General features: G+C 34.8%; 1 protein-coding gene across 1 annotated transcript in view; it reads left to right on the top strand.

Moving 5' to 3' along the window:
* LOC111516415 (pickpocket protein 28) overlaps positions 1–21,876 on the top strand; it is a 55,686-nt gene that overhangs the window by 18,929 nt on the left and 14,881 nt on the right. The window contains exons 6-8 of the mRNA XM_074176648.1: positions 9,047–9,135; positions 9,191–9,375; positions 9,996–10,081. Of these exons, the coding sequence (XP_074032749.1) occupies positions 9,047–9,135; positions 9,191–9,375; positions 9,996–10,081 (360 nt within the window). The remainder of the gene's footprint in view (positions 1–9,046; positions 9,136–9,190; positions 9,376–9,995; positions 10,082–21,876) is intronic.

Here is a 21,876-nt window from a genome sequence, read left to right as displayed (position 1 = left end):
ACAGTCATCAAGCTCCGTCACGCTGGAACACGCTTTGAAAAAAATCTACCTCTTTTTAGCCTACTTTACCTACAAACGATACTAATAATGTCCTTTTTTTTGTAATCTTATCTGTTTCTGAGAAAGCACTATTGATATTATTCTAACTACGAAGGACGATTAATAATGTGCCAAAAAGTTCTGAAATAGGTTCTTAATCAATTGTAGTTTATTGTAGTAACCACATAATATCAATTTATTTTATATTCTTTTGAAGTATAGTAAAAAAGCTACGATAACAAGACTTTAAAATTAAATCATAAAATAACAATTGTGCTCAAACTTATGGAAAGCCGTTTTACTTTTTATTGTCACAAATATTCATTCCTCAATTTATTCAACTAATAATTTATTTGTTTAAATTTAATTGATTCATGCATTTGTTCGACACATCAAAAACGATTGTTCGCAAAATTTGTTCTATTTTAAATGGCACTTGATTTTAAATGTTACATGAATTAATTTGTTTGATGAAAAGTTGCGAATAGTTATAATATAGATTCATTGTTTGAAATTTTTGAAAATAAATGTTGGTCATATATACTTTTTTTGTAACTATCGAATAATTTACTACAATTTCTGTGAAACATGAATAAAATTGTTTGTTGATAATTATAGTTACATGAATTAAAACGATTGTTGATAATTTTAATTCGGCACTTGCGTCGGGCGGATTCTTGCAGAAGCTGAATTTTTAAATTTGGCAACATGATAGTCTAGTGATAGTAACACAATATTCCGTCCGACCGCAGCACCGAATAAAAATTATCAACAATCAATCTAATTCATGTATCACCTGAAAGCAACAATCAAAACAATTAATTTTTACAAAATACCAATGCCACGCCGTGCCACGCCGTTTGTTGAATTTTAGTGATACAGGAATTGAATTGATTGTTGATAATTTTTATTCGGCGCTGACGTCGGGCATATATATATACACACATCGGAAAAGTCTAAGGATATTTTTATAACATACTAAATATCATAAAAATAAATGCATGAGGTCGTTTAATTTCGATTAAATTGGTACACTGGACCACCCTGTAGATTTCTATGGGTTGAACAAAGCCTACAAAAACGGTAACTAATCTTTCATTAAGTTTTTTACAAACTGTAGGTTTTCGGCTAAAATGAATAATCTGAAAGTGTCGAGTTTGTACATTCTATGCAGTTCTTGCTCAGCAGTTGAACTGGAAATATTGTGCTTTAACATGGAACGCCATCACTCACCATTGGCTGAGATGAATAGAGCTGTAGGGCTTCTTCAAGGTGGCATGCGACAAAATGATGTAGCTCTTCGTTTGGGGGTCTCCCAAAGTGATATCAGTCGATTGTGACGGCGTTTCCGTGAAACTGGCAGTCCAGCCGAATAACATCCAGGGCGAGGACGCGCTACAACTGCAGTTCAAGACCGATTTTTGGTCTTAACCGCAAGAAGACAACCGACAATCACAGCACCTGAGTTGGTTAACGTGTTGCAGCAGACGCACCAGGTAACCATTGGTCGTGATACTGTCAGAAATCGACTGCATGAAGCAGATCTCCACAACAGATGGCCACTTAGATGTCCACCTTTGTCGAGAGGCAATCGCGGTAGAAGATTAGAGTGGTGTCAAGAACATCAAAACTGGGATGCAAATGATTGGGCCACAGTTTTGTTTACAGACGAATCCAGATTTGGATTTCATCCAGATTCTCGTCGAGTAAGACTGTGGAGACGACCTGGAAATAATGAACGTTTGAGACACGTCCAGGAAGTCCACACATACAGAGGTGGTACAGTAATGTTATGGGGCGGAATCATGATCGGCGGCAGAACCGATCTCGTTTTTCCAAATCGCTCCCTCACAGCTCGACAGTACCTCGACACCATTCTTCTACCTATCGTCCGTCCGTTTGCTGGTGCTGTTGGTGAAAACTTCCACCTAATGCACGATAATGCTCGTCCACATGTCGCGCGTCTAGTGACTGGCTGGCTCACCAACGAAGGAGTTGATGTATTGCCATGGCCAGCACAATCACCGGACCTGAATCCCATCGAGCATGTGTGGGACATGCTTCAACGAAGAATTACTCCGCATATGGGGAACATTCACACAACGTTTCAATTGAGAGAGCTTTTAATCGCTGAATGGGCAAATGTACCTCAACAAGACATTGACAATCTCATTTTGTCGATGCACGATAGATGTAGGGCCGTAATAAACTAGCGTGGAGGCCATACTTTGTATTGATTCCAATTTTTTTTGTATTATGATTTTTTTTCGGGGTGCCAAAGAAGAGCCATATTTTTTTTTAGTTTTGCTTATATGCGCACTCAGTATTTTTGACCATTTAATTAATTTTGTTGTAAGTTACATTCGTTTAATAATCACCCGTCAACTTTTTTTCCCTAAAGCGATCTAAAAAAAATTATTGCCATTTTTAAAAATATCCCTAAATAATCACTAGGGTACACAGTCAGACAACAGCACAGACCAACAACACATGAGTGACATGTGTTGTAGGTCTGCCTCAATTCTAAACGAATTGAGTGACATGAGTCACATAACCATCTTTTTATATATTATGCACATGTTCTTCTTCTTCTTATTTTTGACATACATCACAAACACAAGAATATATGTGGGTCCGTGACATAAAACCAAAGAACAAATTTACAGTGCCATCTTAAGATTTGTATCGGTACTAAAAAAGGGATTCAAGGTGAACTAACCTACGTGAACCGTCTAGGGTATATGGTCTGTGGTTACCATTTAACACATCATAAATGAATGAAATGAAATCGAGTACTCAATACATTCGTATTTGTCTTCCCAATTTCAAGTTAGATGTTCATGATTGATAAATTAAAAAAAAAAAACTAATCAATACAGTTTATTGTATGATTTTCACTATAAAAGGGTTTTTACAAAAACGGCGACACGTGTTTTGCTGTACAAAGCATAAACAGTGTATGCTTGAGCGAAACACGTGTCGCGGTTTTTAAAAAACCCTTTATAGTGAAAATCATACAATAAACTGTATTGATTAGTTTTATAATGTGGATTTTCATCAAGTATCGGCCAGTTTTATTCAATGATAAATTTTTCCAAAGCTAATATTCGAAAATATGTTTATGAATTTGAAGATCAAGCTAGATGTACAGGATTAAGAGTTATGCTTTTGAATTCGGAAGTCAGGTTAGATGTTGAGGATGCTTTTATCCAAATAAAGCATTCCAAAATACGTTAGTTTTTACTTTAGGTTACATATGGTTGGAATAGGTTATGTCAGATTAGTTTAGTTAAAAAGTACTCGATTTTATTTCATTCATTTTTGATGTGTTCAATGGTAACTACAAACATCTAATTTCAGCTACAATCAACTCCATGGTTTTTAGTTTGAGGACAATTGTTATTTTATGATTTAAAGTCTTGTTATCGTAGCTTTTTTACTATACTTCAAAAGAATATAAAATAAATTAATATTATGTGGTTACTACAATAAACTACAATCCATTTAGAACATGGATGCACAGACCGCGGCCCGCCGGTCGAATACTGGTGGCCCGCCGACAGCAAAAATAATACTCTCGTACATTCGAAGTATATTTAATTCTATTCCAGAATAAAACCAAAAAAAAATATATTCGGAAAGTAATTTGAATCTCGCGCGCGCGCTATTTGAATCTAGCGCCCAAAAATGCTAAGTCAAGTAACATCGTTTGCCGCCTTTATATAAAGTTCAAAATAGTAGAAGTAGAGAAATCAAGAATTTTCTAGCGCGGTGTGAGCAAGCGAGATAGCAATAGTCGAATTCCGGATTGCTCGCGTAGGTACGTGTAGATACACGAAGCTTCCAGAGTAGCATGCGCGGTATAAAAGCCACGCTAACCGCAGCGACCGACAGTTCGGTTTTAATTTGAGTGAAATGTCAACAGAAAGAAATAAGCGCGAAAATACAAAGCGAAGTAATAAGTGATTGAGAATAAGTGCAGTTTAATAGTGTTTTGGGGAGGCAATAGTTCTAGTGTAGATTTTAACTCGACTAGCCGGTGTCATATATTTTGATCCACATTCAACGTAGATTTCCTGTTAACCCGTCAAGTGCCGTGTATAATTGTGTTGTGAAATCGTAAGTAAAACTCTGTTATTAATAAGTGTTTCCCTACCTATTTAATCAATTTTAATCAAATTTAGCTTTAATGTAGGCCAAATATTAAAATAAAACAAAGAAATTACTATTTTTATCAGAATTTCTCTAACTGTAATAATTACGTCATTATTTCAGATATAAAATCTGTATAAAAATCTTAAAATTTCTGAGGAATTTAATCAATTATTTTTGATTATTTAAAAAAGAATGGGTAATTTAAGTAGATACTGTAGTTGTTTTTAGGTGCTGTGTTAATCCTAGCCAGGATTAGAACGCAACATGAAGAAGCCAGGACCTAGTAAAAAACGTAAGGTTAAAGATGAAAATCGGCAGTTTCAAGAAATTTGAACTGAGAAATACTTTTTTGTATGGTCGCATAATAAAGTCGTTTGTTTAATTTGCAAGAATTCTGTTGCGATTGCAAAGGAATATAATGTAAAAAGGCACTATGAAACGCAGCATCCTTCTTTTACCAAGTTTACAGGCGAATTAAGAAAGCAAAAAATGTTGTATTTAAAACGGAAGCTTATTGGTCGACAAGCTATGTTGACAAAACCCATTCGAAATTCAGAAACAGCTACAGAAGTTGGTTATGAAATTTCTCGAATGATAGCAAAGCGAAGTCGCCCCTTCAATGATGGCGATTTTGTAAAAGAATGCATAGAAATTGCCGCTAAGAAAATGTGTCCACAAGCAGCAAAAAAGTTTGAGAAAATTCAACTGAATCGTATGACTATCCAAAGACGAATTATGTCTTTGTCAGGTAATATTGCGGAACAATTAATTGAAAAAACTAAGATCATTGAATTTTTTTCATTAGCGCTCGACGACTCCACTGATATTAGTTCCACAGCTCAACTTCTCATATTCATACGAGGTGTTACTCAAGATTTTGAAGTCTTAGAAGCGTTATTCGGAATGTGTTCATTGAAAGGTCAAACCAAAGGAGTTGATATACTCAATGTACTTTTGGATGAGTGTTCAAAAACTGATTTGGACTTATCAAAATTATCGGGAGTTGTGACTGACGGTGCTCCTTCGATGATTGGTGTCAATTCCGGGCTAGTTACTTTGCTGAAAAAGCATCTGCAAGGAAAAAACATAAACGCTGAAGATCTCATGCAGTTTCACTGCATTATACACCAAGAAACCCTCTGTTCTGAAAAAATTGAATTTCAAAATGTCATAAAAGTGGTAGTTTCGACTGTAAATTTCATAAAATCACGAGGACTCAATCACAGACAATTCAAACAATTCCTTGATGACATCGAAAGCGAATACGGAGATTTACTTTATTATACAGAAGTAAGGTGGCTAAGCCGTGGATTGACACTGGAACGATTTCTAAATTTAATAGAAGAAATTGGAATATTTCTGGCGGAAAAGCAAAGGGATGTCCCGGAACTTAAAAATCCTGATTGGTTGTGTGATTTGGCTTTTTTAGTTGACATTACAAATCATTTGAATGTCTTGAGCACACGGCTTCAAGGCAAAAAGCAACTGATATCTCAGCTCTACGCTCATGTATCATCCTTTCAATGCAAGCTGACACTTTTCAGATCACAATTGAAATTACAGTCATTTTCCGAATTATAAGAAAATGGCTGAAAAATTCAACAAAACTGCGATTAATTTCAGTTATGTAGAAAAGCTAGATATTTTGATTCAATCTTTTCAAGACAGATTTTCGGAGTTTAAAAAAGTGAAACCTCTGTTGAACATATTCAGCAATCCTTTCACGATTTCAGTTGAAAATGCGCCAGAGTTAGAAATTATCGACATTCAAAACGATCAAGATTTACGCAACAAATTCAACGAAGGAGACTTGCTGAACTTTTACCGCTGCATTGATAAAAATATGTACGAAAAGTTGCGCATAAACGCTCTGAAATGTGCCAGCTTATTTGGTTTTACCTGTATATGTGAACAAACTTTTTCAATACTGAATAATAATAAAACAAAAAATCGAAACCGCCTTGCAAATGAAAGTTTGGAAGCAGTTTTACGTGTTGCTACAAGTAAATTTGAGCCAAATATAAAAAAGATTGTAAGCACTATGCAGTGCCACGCTTCAAATTATTAAATTCTTTCTGAATTTTAATAAATTCACAACACAACAAAGTTTTTGTTTCGGGGTTGAAATTAGATGATTTTAATGTATTTCCACGTGTTAAAACCGAAAGTGACCATAAAAATTATATATTAGCTCTTGTTTTCAAGATATAGTATCATTATATTATATATTTGTATATTGAGTTTTCAACAAATGAAATATTTCATCACCAACAGTTGGTGGTACACATGTTTGTTTACATAACACCCCTCTCATCAGCTGTTCTTAAGTAGTAAACATAACCTATGTTAGTTTGTCAATTGTACGCACGTGGTTGCTATTGAAATTATCGTGTGAAGTTAATTTTTAAATTAATTTAAGTGCAGATCTGAAATGCCTCGAAAGTGTGTGAATTCTGTCGATAGCATTTGCTATATATGTGGTGAAATAACATTTAAGGCTCAGAAACGTAAAATGACACCTATCGTTAAGACAGCCTATGAACATTATTTTGGTGTGAAAGTTGGGGACCAAGATAAATCATGGGCTCCTCATATATGTTGTAATTCTTGTTCCGTCATATTGCGAGAGTGGCTGAAAAATAAAAACCGGGCAATGGCTTTTGCAGTACCTATGGTTTGGCGTGAGCCTACCAGTCATACAGACGACTGTTATTTCTGCTTAACTCCTCCCATTAAGCAAGGTTCATCTATGAAGAAAAGAGGAACGGTTAAATACCCTAATCTCCCATCTGCTCTTCGGCCTGTACCACACTCAGACAATTTGCCAGTCCCTTCTCCACCCCAAAACTATGAAATTTTAGAGGAAGGTGATGAAGACTGTTTAGAAGGAGCAACCCATCCTTCTACATCCTATGACCCTGATTTTGAGGTAAGCGATAGGTCTAGTGATCCGCACAGAATTAGTCAAGCAGAGTTGAGTGAGCTTATAAGAGATCTTCGCTTGTCTAAGGAAAAGGCTGAGCTGTTAGGGTCAAGACTACAACAGTGGAATCTTCTAAAACATGATGTGAAAATATCTCAGTACAGACAGCGTCAAAAAGATTTGCTTCCTTTTTTTGAGAAGAAAGAAAACCTCGTAGTTTGTTCTGATGTTAATGGTTTGATGGACTGCTTGAATTTGGATCACACTCCATCTGAATGGAGACTGTTTATAGACTCTTCAAAACTGAGCTTAAAAGCTGTACTTCTGCATAATGGAAATCAGCTACCCTCTATTCCTATAGGTCATGCAGTTCACATGAAGGAAACGTATATAAATATGAAAACACTTCTCCAATCAATCAAATATGAACAACACAAGTGGCACATCTGTGGTGATCTGAAAGTCATTGCTATACTCCTAGGAATGCAATTAGGGTTCACCAAGTACTGTTGTTTTTTGTGTCTGTGGGACAGTCGGGATAGAAAATCTCACTATAAAAAAATGAACTGGCCTACACGAGACCTAAACCCTAATGAGAAAAATGTAGTTTACGAGCCTCTTGTAGATCCTAAGGATGTTCTCCTTCCCCCATTACATATTAAGTTGGGACTAATGAAAAACTTTGTGAAGGCCATGGACCAGGAAGGACAAGCTTTTAAGTACTTGAGAGCAAAGTTTCCCAGGTTGAGTGATGCTAAAGTCAAGGAAGGCATCTTTATTGGGCCTCAAATCCGTGAAATCGTAAATGATCCTGCTTTTGACATGATTTTAACAGGAAATGAAAAAAGAGCCTGGGAAGCCTTTAAGGGGGTTGTACATGGGTTTTTAGGTAACAAAAGAGATGATAACTTCACAGCATTGGTTAAAGAGCTTCTTCAAGCTTACCACCAACTTGGATGCAACATGTCCTTAAAAATTCATTTTCTTCACTCTCATCTTAATTTCTTCCCACAAAACTGTGGAGCTGTGAGTGACGAACATGGAGAAAGATTCCATCAAGACATTGCCTTAATGGAACAGAGATATCAGGGCCGTTGGAATGAAGCAATGCTTGCAGACTACTGCTGGTCTGTGTGTAGGGATGCTCCAGAAGTGTTTTATAAAAGACAAGCTAAACGACAGCGATCTTACAATGAATCGGATGGACTTAATTGAAATTTGGTGGTACAAACTTCTTTTATTTGTCAAAACACTAAGAATAATGTTTTTTTTTTATTAATTTTGTACCTAAAATATTCTTAAAGAAACATAACAATATTGTTTTATGTACTTTCACTTTTCACGTATAGTATAACTACTCTTTAAGATTAAGTACTGTGTATCTCAAAAACCAGAGCTAATAAAAATTTTTCATTGTTATTTTCGTTTTTATCACCCCAAAATTACTAGAAATTGACTAATTTAGTGTAGGAAACATTCAAAAAATATTTTTTTGTTGTGTTTTTGTTTTATTGTCTTTAATTACCTATACTTCTGGCGGCCGGCCCGCCATCAGTTCATGATTTGCCCGAGTGGTCTCTAGTCTTCATAAGTCTGTGCAACCATGATTTAGAACCTATTTCAGAACTTTTTGACACATTATTACTCGTCCTTCGCAGTTAGAATAATATCAATAGTGCTTTCTCAGTAATCGATAAGACTACAAAAAAAATTGAACATTACTACATTCATTAGTATCGTTTGTAGGTAAAGTAGGCTAAAAAAAGGTAGATTTTTTTCAAAGCGGGTTCCAGCGTGACGGAGCTCAATCAGCTACATACTATTCCCAATCGAGTGACATATTTTCCGGAGGCGGAGAAAAATGTTTGACTTGATAGGCACTTGCGAACAAGACTGAACTGTATTGTTGAGAATTAAGAAATGTTGTAGGGGCTGGATCCCATTTAGGACTCACCGTTGTAATGGATGCTCAAATAGATGAATATTATTGCTCTTCCACCAGTAGTGTTGGATTCAAAGTAAGTTCAAGTCAATACTACATATTGTGACTCTATAAGGGATACGTCATTTCAGATAATACTATCCAATCCAATAGAAACTCCTAAGATGGCTGCCTTCGGATCGCTTTTGGCCACTGGATTAGAAGTAAGGTATTCTATTACCCCTTCCGTTCGAGAGGCTTCTGATAATTTGAGGAATATTCCCCTGAAGAAAAGACAGTGTTATTTTGCTGAAGAAAGGAGATTACAATATTATAGGTAATTTTGAAACTCGATGCGTTCTTTGCTTACAAAGATAGCATCATGAGGAGATGACTAAAACTACTCCTAGTATTGTTATTCACTACCTGATTCAAAGAAATATATGCAGCAACAAGGGTGATGGAGATAATAATCGAGGGTCTTGAACAGTGTTTCCATTTGGGTATTATTCTTTGCGACTTGTCCAAGGCCTTCGATTGTGTTTTCCATGAAAAACTGTTTGGAAAACTCAAATGTTACGGAATCAGGAAGGTGACTTTAGCACTCAAAGAACCCTTCCCAAAAAACTCATTTCAATCATTTGTTTATAGAAACAGTTTCATCGATTCAGAGATGTGAAATTTGGTGTGCCAGAGTGCTCTGTTCTGGAGCCACTGCTATTCATAATATATATGAATGACTTAAGCTAGTGCTCATTCACATATGAAAGTGTTCTATTTGCTGATATACAGTGTGTTACAACGAAAACACAACAACCGTTTTTGAATATAAAAAGTAAGATTTTTAAAAAAAGCTCGGACACGTCGATTTCTAATTAAAGAGGAACACCTTCAGTACGATATATTGTAAATTACCATAGATTCAGTTTTATAAAAAATTATTTCTTTCTTTTACAGATCTTACACACAGACGAACTGTAACCTGGAATGTCAATCCAACTACACTTATGAGATGTGCCTCTGCATACCATATTACCTACCCAGTAAGCAGTTCGTATTTTCAGGAGAATGTTCTAGAATACTCTCCCTCAGATATAATACACTTGTGCCACTTGTGCCAGCGAAGCAGTTCTGGGTCTCTCCAATCTTGGGAACAGAAAATGTCGCTGGAGGGCAAATCTGGTGAATAAGGTGGCTAAGGCACGATTACGGTGTTGTTTTTGAGCCAACCGATATGCCGACATCCTCAGTAACTTTTCTAATAGTGATCCAATAGTGATTCACGACACAAAAAATTTGATGCAAATTCTTTGATCCATTCTGTTGGATAGCAGAAAATCGCCGAACACGTAAAACTCTTCTAACTTTCATGCCTCTCTCCAACAAACTAAGCATGCTAAGGATCATTAATTTCACAGTGCATCTACTTTCTATGAAAAACTTCGAACTTGAAAAAAAAAAATTTTTTCAAAGAAATTTTCTTATTTACGAAAGCGTTGAAGGGCCACACAAAAATATTTTTTTCGATTTGTATAATTCTGACTTTCATCTCAGAATTCTGAGTTGCAAGTCGGAATTCTGACTTGAATCTCAGAATTCTGACTTACAAGTCAGAATTCTGACTTGTATCTCAGAATTCTGACTTGTATCTCAGAATTCTGACTTGTATCTCAGAATTCTGACTTGTATCTCAGAATTCTGACTTGCAAGTCAGAATTCTGACTTGTATCTCAGAATTCTGACTTGCAAGTCAGAATTCTGACTTGTATCTCAGAATTCTGACTTGTATCTCAGAATTCTGACTTGTATCTCAGAATTCTGACTTGTATCTCAGAACAGTAGTTTAATGGAGTGAGATCGGCAGAACACAACTACTGATACTGAATGTATCATTATTATTCCCTGAGATAAAAGTAAGAATACTGACTTGTATCTCAGAATTCTGAATTTGTAGTCGACTAGCTTTATGCCTGTATCGTTGTCCGAGTTTATCTGTTATTCAACAGATAAAACGTCCTACCATAGTGTTTATTGTAGTATTTTGAATCAGTATTTATTACAGTATGTTGTTCTGGGTAGGATGCCAATCATCACTCTCAAAAAAACATTTTGTTCTGTATTTGAGTTTAAAAGTGTAGGTATAAATTAATATTTTTCATTTATACTGTAAACCATTGAATATCTTATTAACAAATGTGCTTTTCGATTATTGATTTCTTAGTGATGCCGATCTAGAAAGCGATATTTTTTGAAAATGAACCAATAAAACTACAATGGAAAATCCTCAAAACATTATGAGGGGGACATGCTGAATAGCCAGTTTAATTTTCATTTACAAGGTGATCAATGGAAAAGTTAACTGTATTAAATTTTTATCTAAGCTATCTTCTAATTTGTTTCTCCAACACCTCAGTCAAATCTAAGTCATAATAGTCCTATTTATCGAATTTGTCGGATTGCCAGTGAATATCTTGTTACAGCAGATTTATTTTTTGACGCAATCTCGATATTCAAAAAAGATATAAATGATACTTTATACAGTGCGAGTCTCTAACATGGAACAAATTCACTAAATCAAAGGTGTTGTTTCTTTCGGAAATATGCTCGGACACGTCGATTAGTATTTTAAAGTGCCCTTATTTTAATGCAACAAAAATTATACAGTGTGTCTTGAATATGAGATATAACGTCATCGATAATTTTTTTTAATGACAACCCTTTTTTTTAATGACTTCAACAAGTTGCACATGCCTGCCAAATTTCATTTTTTTACTCCTTGTCCTTTGAAAGATATTCAACATTATCTGATTCAAAAAAAGAATTCAAAATCAATAGTCTTTCGTTAACAAGTATTCAAAATGTCCATTTACTAACTGACAATACCCTAAACGTAACTGAAACTCGTTTTGAACATTTCTGATTACTTCGCCAGAAATTAGCCTACACTCTTGTCTTATTCCTTCTTTTAAATCCTCAATATTTGCCGGTTTGGTTTTAAAAACTTTGCTCTTCAAGTAACCCCATAAGAAAAAGTCCAAATGTGTTGAATCCGGAGACCTAGGTGGCCATTCATAAGGTTCTCTTCTGCCAATCCATCTGCCTGGATATACATCATTCAGGTACTCACGGACAGGTCTTGCAAAATGAGAAGGCGCGCCGTCCTGTTGAAACCAGATGTTTCTATTTGGCACGTCAGCTTCTATAGGACAAGGGAACAAAATAGCCAAATTCGGAACTAGGTCCTTCTGCAAGAATTCTAAATATCTTGCTCCAGTAAGATTTTCTTGGAAGAAAATCGGTCCTATAACTCGACCACCAACGATCCCTGCCCAAACATTGACTTTTTCTGGATGTTGAGTGTGGCCTTCGCTCATCCAGTGTGGGTTTCTGTCTGCCCAATAACGACAATTTTTACGATTTACCACACCATTCAACAAAAACGTTGATTCGTCAGAAAATATAAGTTTTCTTTATGTACAACATTCCTGTCTAGTAGATCCATCATTTTTTCGCAAAACTGAAGTCTTCTATCTGGATCAGTAAGTTCCTGGAGGATTGTTATTTTATATGGATGAAATTTTGCAGCTACAAGAACTCTTGCCACTGAAGACTGGCTAATTTCGAGTTCCCGAGCTATCTGCCTAGTGGGGACATGGGAATTTTATTCGACAGAGAGAAGAACATTTATTTTGATCTCTTCACTGAGCGCACTCCGACGATGTTCATTTGTTTTTCTTAAATGCCCATTTTTCCAGAATTCTGAGATACAAGTCAGAATTCTGAGATACAAGTCAGAATTCTGAGATACAAGTCAGAATTCTGAGATACAAGTCAGAATTCTGACTTGCAAGTCAGAATTCTGAGATACAAGTCAGAATTCTGAGATACAAGTCAGAATTCTGACTTGCAAGTCAGCATTCTGAGATACAAGTCAGAATTCTGACTTGCAACTCAGAATTCTGAGATACAAGTCAGAATTCTGAGATACAAGTCAGAATTATACAAATCAAAAAAAATATTTTTGTGTGGCCCTTTAACGCTTTCGTACTTATTCATCTGGGTTCCACTAGTTTCATTATCCATTGCTCTCAGGAAAATTCTTGGTTATAATTGTGAGCACCCACACAGTCCAAGCGTGAGGCTTTCATATCAATTGTTTTATTAGGATTACCCCAACTAAAAGTTTCTGGAAAAATTTAACCCCATCGATTCTCGAAAGTAAAAGCATGCCATTAGTATAAATTTCATGATCAACTGTTATGAAACGCAAGTTATATCAGGAAATATTAGTACACCGGTATAACATTACTATGGAACGCCGTTCCATATATTCATTCCTCAATTTATTCAACTAACAATTTATTTGTTTGAATTTAATTGATTCATGCATTTGTTCGACACATTAAAAACGATTGTTCGCAAAATTTGTTCTATTTTAAATGACACTTGATTTAAAATGTTACATGAATTAATTTGTTTGATGAAAAGTTGCGTAGCACGCGTAGCACGCCGTTTTGCTTTTTAATAAAATTCATTTGAAATGAGTTGAATTATTTTGTTTGTTTAATTTCAGTGATACATGAATTAAATTGATTGTTGATAATTTTTATTCGGCGCTGCGATCGGACGCCACGGTTGAACGGCGTTTTGTCGTACTATAAATGAACTAGCATGTGCCATATGTAACACTTGAAATTCTTGATAAATCCGCTCGATACCAGCGCCGATTTAAAATTATCAACAATCGTTTTAAATGTATCTTTCAAATACAATACATTTTTTAAATCATCAAAAAATTTAATTCTTCGTCAGAAATTAGCTTTTTAAAAAGATTGGTGAAATGAAATGATACTTGCTTGAGAATGTTTTGCACAAAAATTGTAATCAAATTTTAAATTGAATGCATCAAAGTGAATGTTGGTAATATTCAACACTTTCAATAAAATTGAAATATAACAATCTTTATTATTCATAGAAAAATATTTAGTATGGAAAGTTAATTTGCTATATTTTCAGACAAACGAAAGTTTATTTTTATTACCAACAATTTTTCATGGGAAAACTTTGACAGTCATTCAAATATATTCATTGAAATTTTATTCCTAAACTTACTTTTAGAAAGTGAATTTAAAATTTCATTATAATTCAACAGTCATATAAATAACTAACATTTTATTCGAAGGTCAAACTTATGTGCGGAATTGGAACGTTTGTTGAATTTTCTCGAATAATACATTCCATTGACTGTTGAATAAAAATGTTTGTTCATTGCTGAGTTGAACTATATGTATATAGATTATTTTTCAGCATAATATATAGTAAATTGGCGTTCAATTTTCCAAAATTCTGAAACTATATTTTTCTTCGGAATCAATAAAAGCTTCAAATTATTTCATTAGTATGTTTTATCCAAATAACATTTTTATTCATGTAACATTTTAAATCAAGTGTCATTTAAAATAGAAAATGTTTTGGGAACAATCGTTTTTAATGTGTCCAACAAATGCATGAATCAATTAAATTCAAACACATAAATTGTTAGGTGAATAAATTGAGTAATGAATATTTGTGACAATAAAAAGTAAAAAGGCGTTCCATACATTATAGATGCATGTTTCCAGACCAGGTCTCTCTCTCTGTATATACAGGCTGTTTTTTTGGATGATACCACTTTTGCTATCTCGGAAACGGTAGGTCATACAAAGACGGTTAAATGGAACAAAAGTTACCTTTTTAGGGATGCAACACAACGGTATTTTCAGATCCACGAAATCATCAACGGTTTGTGAGATATTTAAAAAAAACTGAAAATGACAGATTAATTTTTTTGCTCTATCGCCTCCATTTTCAATAATATCACAAAATGACAACGAAACTTTTTGCTTTATTTCATGTGCTTTATAATCTGAGTGAACCCATTATTCAATGCAACGTTTCGTTGCATTGAAGAAGAATTGAAAGATTGAAAGATTCAATAAGGAGGGCCTGCATCGTTATAACTCCACAGATGTTAGAGAACTGACACAAGCACACTATTTCTAGAGCAAGTATTTGTTTAAGAAATGATGGAAGACAATTTGAACATTTGATGCGATATCGCGTGAGACGGTAATTTAAAAAAATGTAACGAGACATTCCGTTATGGTGTTCATTTTCTATCAGTTATTATTTTGTTACATTTTCTTTCGCAACTGTCTTTTTTTCAATGTGATGTATTAACGATACTATTAACTATGTGTTACAACAATAGTTTGATATTTGATTTCATATTGAAAAAAAAGTTAACTGATGTGGTTCGAGAAGAAACGTCGAGAAATACATATGTTATATGTCAACGAATTTGTAATTATAATGACTACGTAAATGTATAAAAAAATATACAGGTCCGTATTTAAAAAAATATATTGATGATGAAATTCAAAGAACGAAACGATGCATTGAAAAATGAGTTCACCTAGATTGTAAAGCACATGAAATAAAGCGAAAAGTTTTTTGTCATTTTTTGATATTATTGAAAATGGAGACGGTAGAACAAAACAATAAGATCTGTCATTTTCAGTTTTTTGCAAATATCTTAGAAACCGTTGATGATTTTATAGATCTGAAAATACCAGTGTGTTCCATCCCTAAATAGATAACTTTTGTTGTATTTAACCGTCCTTGTGGGATCTACCGTTTCCAAGATAGCAATATTAGTATCAGCTAAAAAATACGGCCTGTATATACAGGGTGTAACTGAATAAGTGTAAAACATTCAAGGAGGTGATTCCCCATCGAAAAAAAGATAGGATCTTTCATATAAAGAAACTTTATTGGAGCATCCCTTGTTAAGATACAGCCCTTTAAAGGGGGTACATAAAATTTGTATAACAGTTTTTTTCACAAGCACTGAAAAAGTTACAATATTGAAATCAACCTGACGTTTTGAAAATTTAAAAATATATTTCCGATAATTTTCATTCTAAACAAAAAATGTCTTTCGGGTTTTTTGCCCAAAATAAACCAGTTCGCTGCAAAAAATTATTATACGAACAACTACAGAGATACATCGTCATAATTGCGAACTGGATTTATTGTTATTTTGTAGTTAGTACCTGCATTAAACGATTGAAGGATAATAAACAAAACTAATTTATTAATAACAAAACACACAACATGTAGAAAACTTAGTAAATGTTCAATATGTCTACCTTCAGACATTACGCATGCGTCTAAACGTCGGTGCATTGAGCCACGTATTCGCTCAAATATTCCTGGAGTCTCTCTGATTACCCTGCACCCATCAATGATGCGGTTTCTTAAGTCCTCTACATCGCGAACAGGAGTACGATAAACCAAATGCTGTGAATGACCCCAAATAGAGAAATCGAGAGGATTGAGATCCAGGGATCGAGCGGACCAGTTCTGTAGTCCTTCTCGACCTATCCACTGATTTGCATATGTTTCAGTTAAATGCTGACGTGTTACTTGACTAAAATGAGCGGGAGCCCCATCATGCATAAAACATAACCCTTCTGACGCCCTCCAGTAGTACTGGATGCACTTCTCTTAAAAATTGAACGTATGCCTCACCATTTAATCGAGGAGGTAGAAAATGAGGCCCAATTGAATCATCCCCAATAACTCCGAGCCACACGTTAAGAGAAAACTGTTCTTGATGGTTAGTTTCGACAATAGCGTGAGGGTTTTCATCAGCCCATATGTGGTAATTATGAAAATTAATAATCTTGTCCCGAGAAAAACTACATTCGTCAGTGAATTCTATCGTCTTCAGAAAGTCACAATTTCTTCTAATCATTTCCAGCATCCAATTGCAAAATTCAAGACGGTTCGGAAAGTCTCGCGGTAACAGTGCTTGTACTCGTTACAGATGGTAAGGGTATAAGAGTTGTTCCTTTAATATTCGAAATACCGTCATATGATCAACATTTAGCTGAAAAGCAATAGTTCTAGTACTGGTAGTAGGCTGTTCTTCAATCAAATTAAGTGCTGCTTCCTCAAGCTGTGGTGTTCTTACTTTTCGATGGCAACCACAATCCTGCGTTCTTTTGTCGAATGAACCACATTCTCGTAATCGTTGATGAAGTCGAGCAAATATTCTATATGAAGGATACTGCCATTGAGGATACATTTCAGCATATCTTCTAGAAGTTTCTAACCCATTCCTCTGCAACAGACCGTAAACGTAATGCATATCAACCATTTCCTCATTTGTATATGCCATTTTTTGCTGCGAACTGGTTTATTTTGGGCAAAAAACCCAAGAGACATTTTTTGTTTAGAATGAAACAGGCTATCGGAAATAAATTTTTAAATGGTAAACAAATAATAAGACAAAAAGTTACATTGGAAATAAATTTTAGGAGATGCGTTTTCCACCCCTTACAATCATGGAGTAAACCAAATAAATTTCTGGCTAAGTGTCTTTTTGGTAGTATAAAACGTCAGGTTAATTTCAACATTGTAACTTTTTTAGTGCTTGTGAAAAAAATTGTTATACAAATTTTATGTACCCCCTCTAAGGGGCTGTATCTTTACAAGGGATGCTCCAATGAAATTTCTTTATATGAAAGATCCTATCTTTTTTTCGATGAGGAATCACCTCCTTGAATGTTTCATACTTATTTAGTTACACCCTGTATTTTGGATGGTCGTTGCTTCCTATCTTCAGGCACAAATAACCTATGCTCCTCCTGTTACGTAACTGGCTGTTACATAACAAAAGCTTCGTCGGGGGACAAAGGCTGTCTTGCAGCTTGCAAGCCTGTGTCCGTAATGGGGTCTATGCATGGATATAAAGTATCGTCTGCTTCCTAAAGATTACTGTTGCGATCCTACTTCCACGTGAACATCCAGTCCTCTCCGGTCTCCAACCGGCGTGAATGGGAGCAGGTATTATATAAATTTATTCCGCTTTAGCACTCTCACGTGAACAAACGGTCCACCCCGGCGTGAATGAGAGTACTATTTATTTTAGTACTTAACACGTTATGTTAACACTAGCCACCAGCAACGAAGGGAGTGATTTTTCAGATGCTGAGAACTGAAAACGGATACCATTTCAGTTTACTACCAGAACGTGAGAGGCCTCCGCATGAAGCATAAGGAATTTTTTCACAGCATACTTTCTAATAGCTGGGATGTGATATGTATGTCAGAAACATGGCTGAAAGATAGTTTTTTGATAACGAATTGAGTGATTCACGCTACCTGGTATTTTGAAATGACAAAAACTACAGTATCTCCAGTGTGAACCGCGGTGGAGGTGTCATATGCTGTTTTAAAGCCAAATTCAAACCAGTACTTATCTCTAAGAGTATGAATACCGATTTTCAGTGGTTTTCTGTCAAAATCTCTATAAAAGATCTCGCCGTCACGATCTGTTGTGTGTACATAACATCGGGAGTGAATTCAACGGTAAATGAATAGTTTTCTGAATCCCTGGAAAATTGTAATGAGCTCAACGCCATCGAAAAGTTGTTGTTAGTGGGTGACTTCAATGTCTCTGAAATAACTAATTCGAAATATAACTTGAGAAACGGTTCATAAAGAGCTAGATTAATCCATTCCATCATGTGTGAGTATGATATACAGGGCTATTCAAATTCGTTTCTGTACATGGAGATCTCGTAAACAATAAGAGATAGAGTGTCGGTTAAATTGTGGCAAAGTTGTGTATTTTAGAGACCTATTCAATGATGTAAAGATATCGAATATAACTCTTTCGGTTCTGGATATATACAGGAAAAACCAAAAAACCCCAAATTATTTTTTTGCCTATATCTTCTTCATTCGCAGACATATCAAAAATCTGTCCACATTTTGCTGTTGGCACTTGATGTGGGCTCTCAGAATATATCCATGAATCTTTTATACAGGGTGTCATCTGACTTGGGCCACCCCCGTCTTTTAATTTTTAAATACGGACCTGTATTTTTTGTTGTAGTTTTTGGATCGTAGACGTTCACTTCATACTGAGAAATTGAATTCAATTTTATATTTCGGAATTTTTCGGTAATATTTGATAATAATTGTGTGAATTATTCCCTTTTAAATTACGGCCCTGGAAATTGGTTGACTGAGTTGAATAAAAACACAATAGCAACTTTCACGTCTCCCTATGTACCGTAGAGTTTTTCGAGAGTTTTTTTTTATTTTCAAGTACCTATTCATATTTTTTCCATTGCTCTGAGCGTTTTCTACAATCTATCAAAATGCTGACCTTCCTTCTGACCTATCGAGTTGAATATAAACTTCTCATATATTACATTTTTTTGAGGGGAGCAATGTTCTTCAAATTTCTTCTTTATTTCTTCAAGGATTTCCTTTCCTCTTCTGTCAATGTAAATGAATTGTAAATGTCCAACCCATCTTCTCCAATCAAGCTTAAAAACACAACTATTTGTTTTTTATCGACCTTTTTTGGGTAATTGTTACCTTCCACAATCTGAAAAAATATAAAAATTATAATGGAGAACTTTATACAAGTGTAGAAGGGCAAACTTTTTAGTTTACCCCGATAAGTTACTGCGTAAAAATCAAAGTATTTTTCACAAAGAAAAATCTTGGTAAATTTTCGTTATGTGGACACCCAGCGATTTTGAAGAAATTTTTTACTGTACTTACGTATTTTGATGCGTAGATTACGAATCCGAAAGAAAAAAGCGGCGCTCTCACTTAAGAAATAATACTTATCTTTTACGTTTCGGAGGCCAAAATCTGCCTCCGTCTTCAGAAATGGATAAAAAAATTCGAATATATACGCAGTTATTCCTTTTTTGAGAGCTTATTTCTTTACTTCTTCGACAGATGTCAAAGAAGTTTTGAAACATGAAATTATGTCAATGTTGTTGATTGACAACTGAAACATTCGATGTAATACAAGGTACTCTCCGATATCACTTTGTTGCCATTTTGCCACTATCCAAAGTTTTCTTCAAGATGGGTAGCCAAGTACGGTCTATTTCTAAGGAGCTATTCGAGATACAGTTCTCTCCAGACATGAGAATATACGCTGATTCTTTTAGCTTACGTCTCTTAGAATGAGGCTCATTGGTAATCTTTCTTGTCCTATTCCATTCCACCCGATGTTCACCGTCTGATTTTAAAATGTGTTCTGATAATTTTGATCCTGTCAATTGTCTATTTTTTATATAATCTCGATGTTCATTCTCACGCACTTTCAATGGTCTTTAGGTTTCACCAATGTAACTTTTACCACAAGAACAAGGTATTTTATAAATACAACTTTTTGTGTTTTCTTCAGTGTTGTTGGGTTTTGTATGTGTAAGTATAGATCTCAGTGTATTTTTTGTTTTGAAAGTAGTTCTAACATCATATCTATTTCCAATTCGTCTTATTTTTTCAGATAGTCTTGGAATGTAAGGTATAACGTTAGTTGTAAAAGGTGTCGTTGGATGTTGAGTCGGTAATTGTTTAGTTGGATGTTGTTGAATTTGTGGAGCTGTTTGTATGTTCGTTTGGTTTTTAATTGACTCTTTATTTTCTATTGAATTTATCGTTGAATTTATGAAAGAATCTGGATAAGCGTTATCTTTCAAAACAGATTTAATTGATGATTTTGATAGGCAAAATTGTTAAATACGACATGTTACTGATAAATAGAAGATTTTTCTTTGTGAAAAATACTTTGATTTTTACGCAGTAACTTATCGGGGTAAACTAAAAAGTTTGCCCTTCTACACTTGTATAAAGTTCTCCATTATAATTTTTATATTTTTTCAGATTGTGGAAGGTAACAATTACCCAAAAAAGGTCGATAAAAAACTGATTTTTTCCTCCACAAAAAATGACTTTCGTTGAATACAACTATCTGCTTCTTGACATCTTTATTTTCCAATTCTGTTGCCGTCATGAACAAATCAAACCTTTGTATGAATTTTTTCCAATTATCAGCTAGGTTACCTTAAATGCACAGGGGCTCAGGTGGTTTAAATAACGATTCCATAGTTCTCCAGTGTTCAATTATACACACTCCAGGGTTCAATCCAATTTACCTGACATCATGTAACATTAATAGCCACGATTAATGTCTTAATACTTTAAGTATCAAAAGTAGTCATTACATTCAATAATTCATGTGGTAATACTACAACTAGCCAGGGCAGTGTTACCAACTACTCTACACAATGTTACCAAATAACTACCATATAATACAATTACTTTATTGAAAGACTCGCTCCACACAAGTATAAACATGAACTCCAAGGGATCTGCGTTGTCGCGGAAAACAAATTCCCTGCCATGAATTCAATATGCTTGTCCTTCCGAACGCTTTTCTTTTAAAGTAGATGAGCGGAGTAGAGAGAAGCTGTTGCCAGATTCCATAATCGACCTGTCCAGTTGAAAATTCTTAAATGAAAAAATGAGTTTCAAATCGTAAACAAATTTTTAGCAACACCTCTATACAGGGTGTTTCCTAAATACGGCGCGAAACTTCAGAGTGATTCGTTAGGTCGTTTTAAGAAAAAAACTGGTACGATGTCCATCCAAAATTTGGGAATCACGGATGAAGAAAATCAGTTTCAAGATATTTATTAAAATCTCTTTCATGAAATCATAAAAAGTAGCTATACAGGATTACGATTCGAAACTTCAGAGGGTGATTCTTTAGGTCGTTTAAGGAAAAATTGTTTCTATGAACACATATCTAGAGTTGCTTCGTTCCTGAGATACAGGGCGTTGATGTTAGGAAAAACGGTATTTATAAAATATATTGAATATGTTCACAACGATTTGGTTGAAATTCACTACAGTTATTTGAAGTAATAAAGCGTTTATGTAACCCTAACTAGATTGAAGTTATTAGGTCCAATGG

Source organism: Leptinotarsa decemlineata, unplaced genomic scaffold (genome assembly GCF_025532065.1).
Source record: "Leptinotarsa decemlineata unplaced genomic scaffold, Ldec_3_MD MMD2_tig00001973_RagTag_RagTag, whole genome shotgun sequence".
Classification (NCBI taxonomy): domain Eukaryota; kingdom Metazoa; phylum Arthropoda; class Insecta; order Coleoptera; family Chrysomelidae; genus Leptinotarsa; species Leptinotarsa decemlineata.
This window is presented reverse-complemented; position numbering and strand designations above follow the sequence as displayed.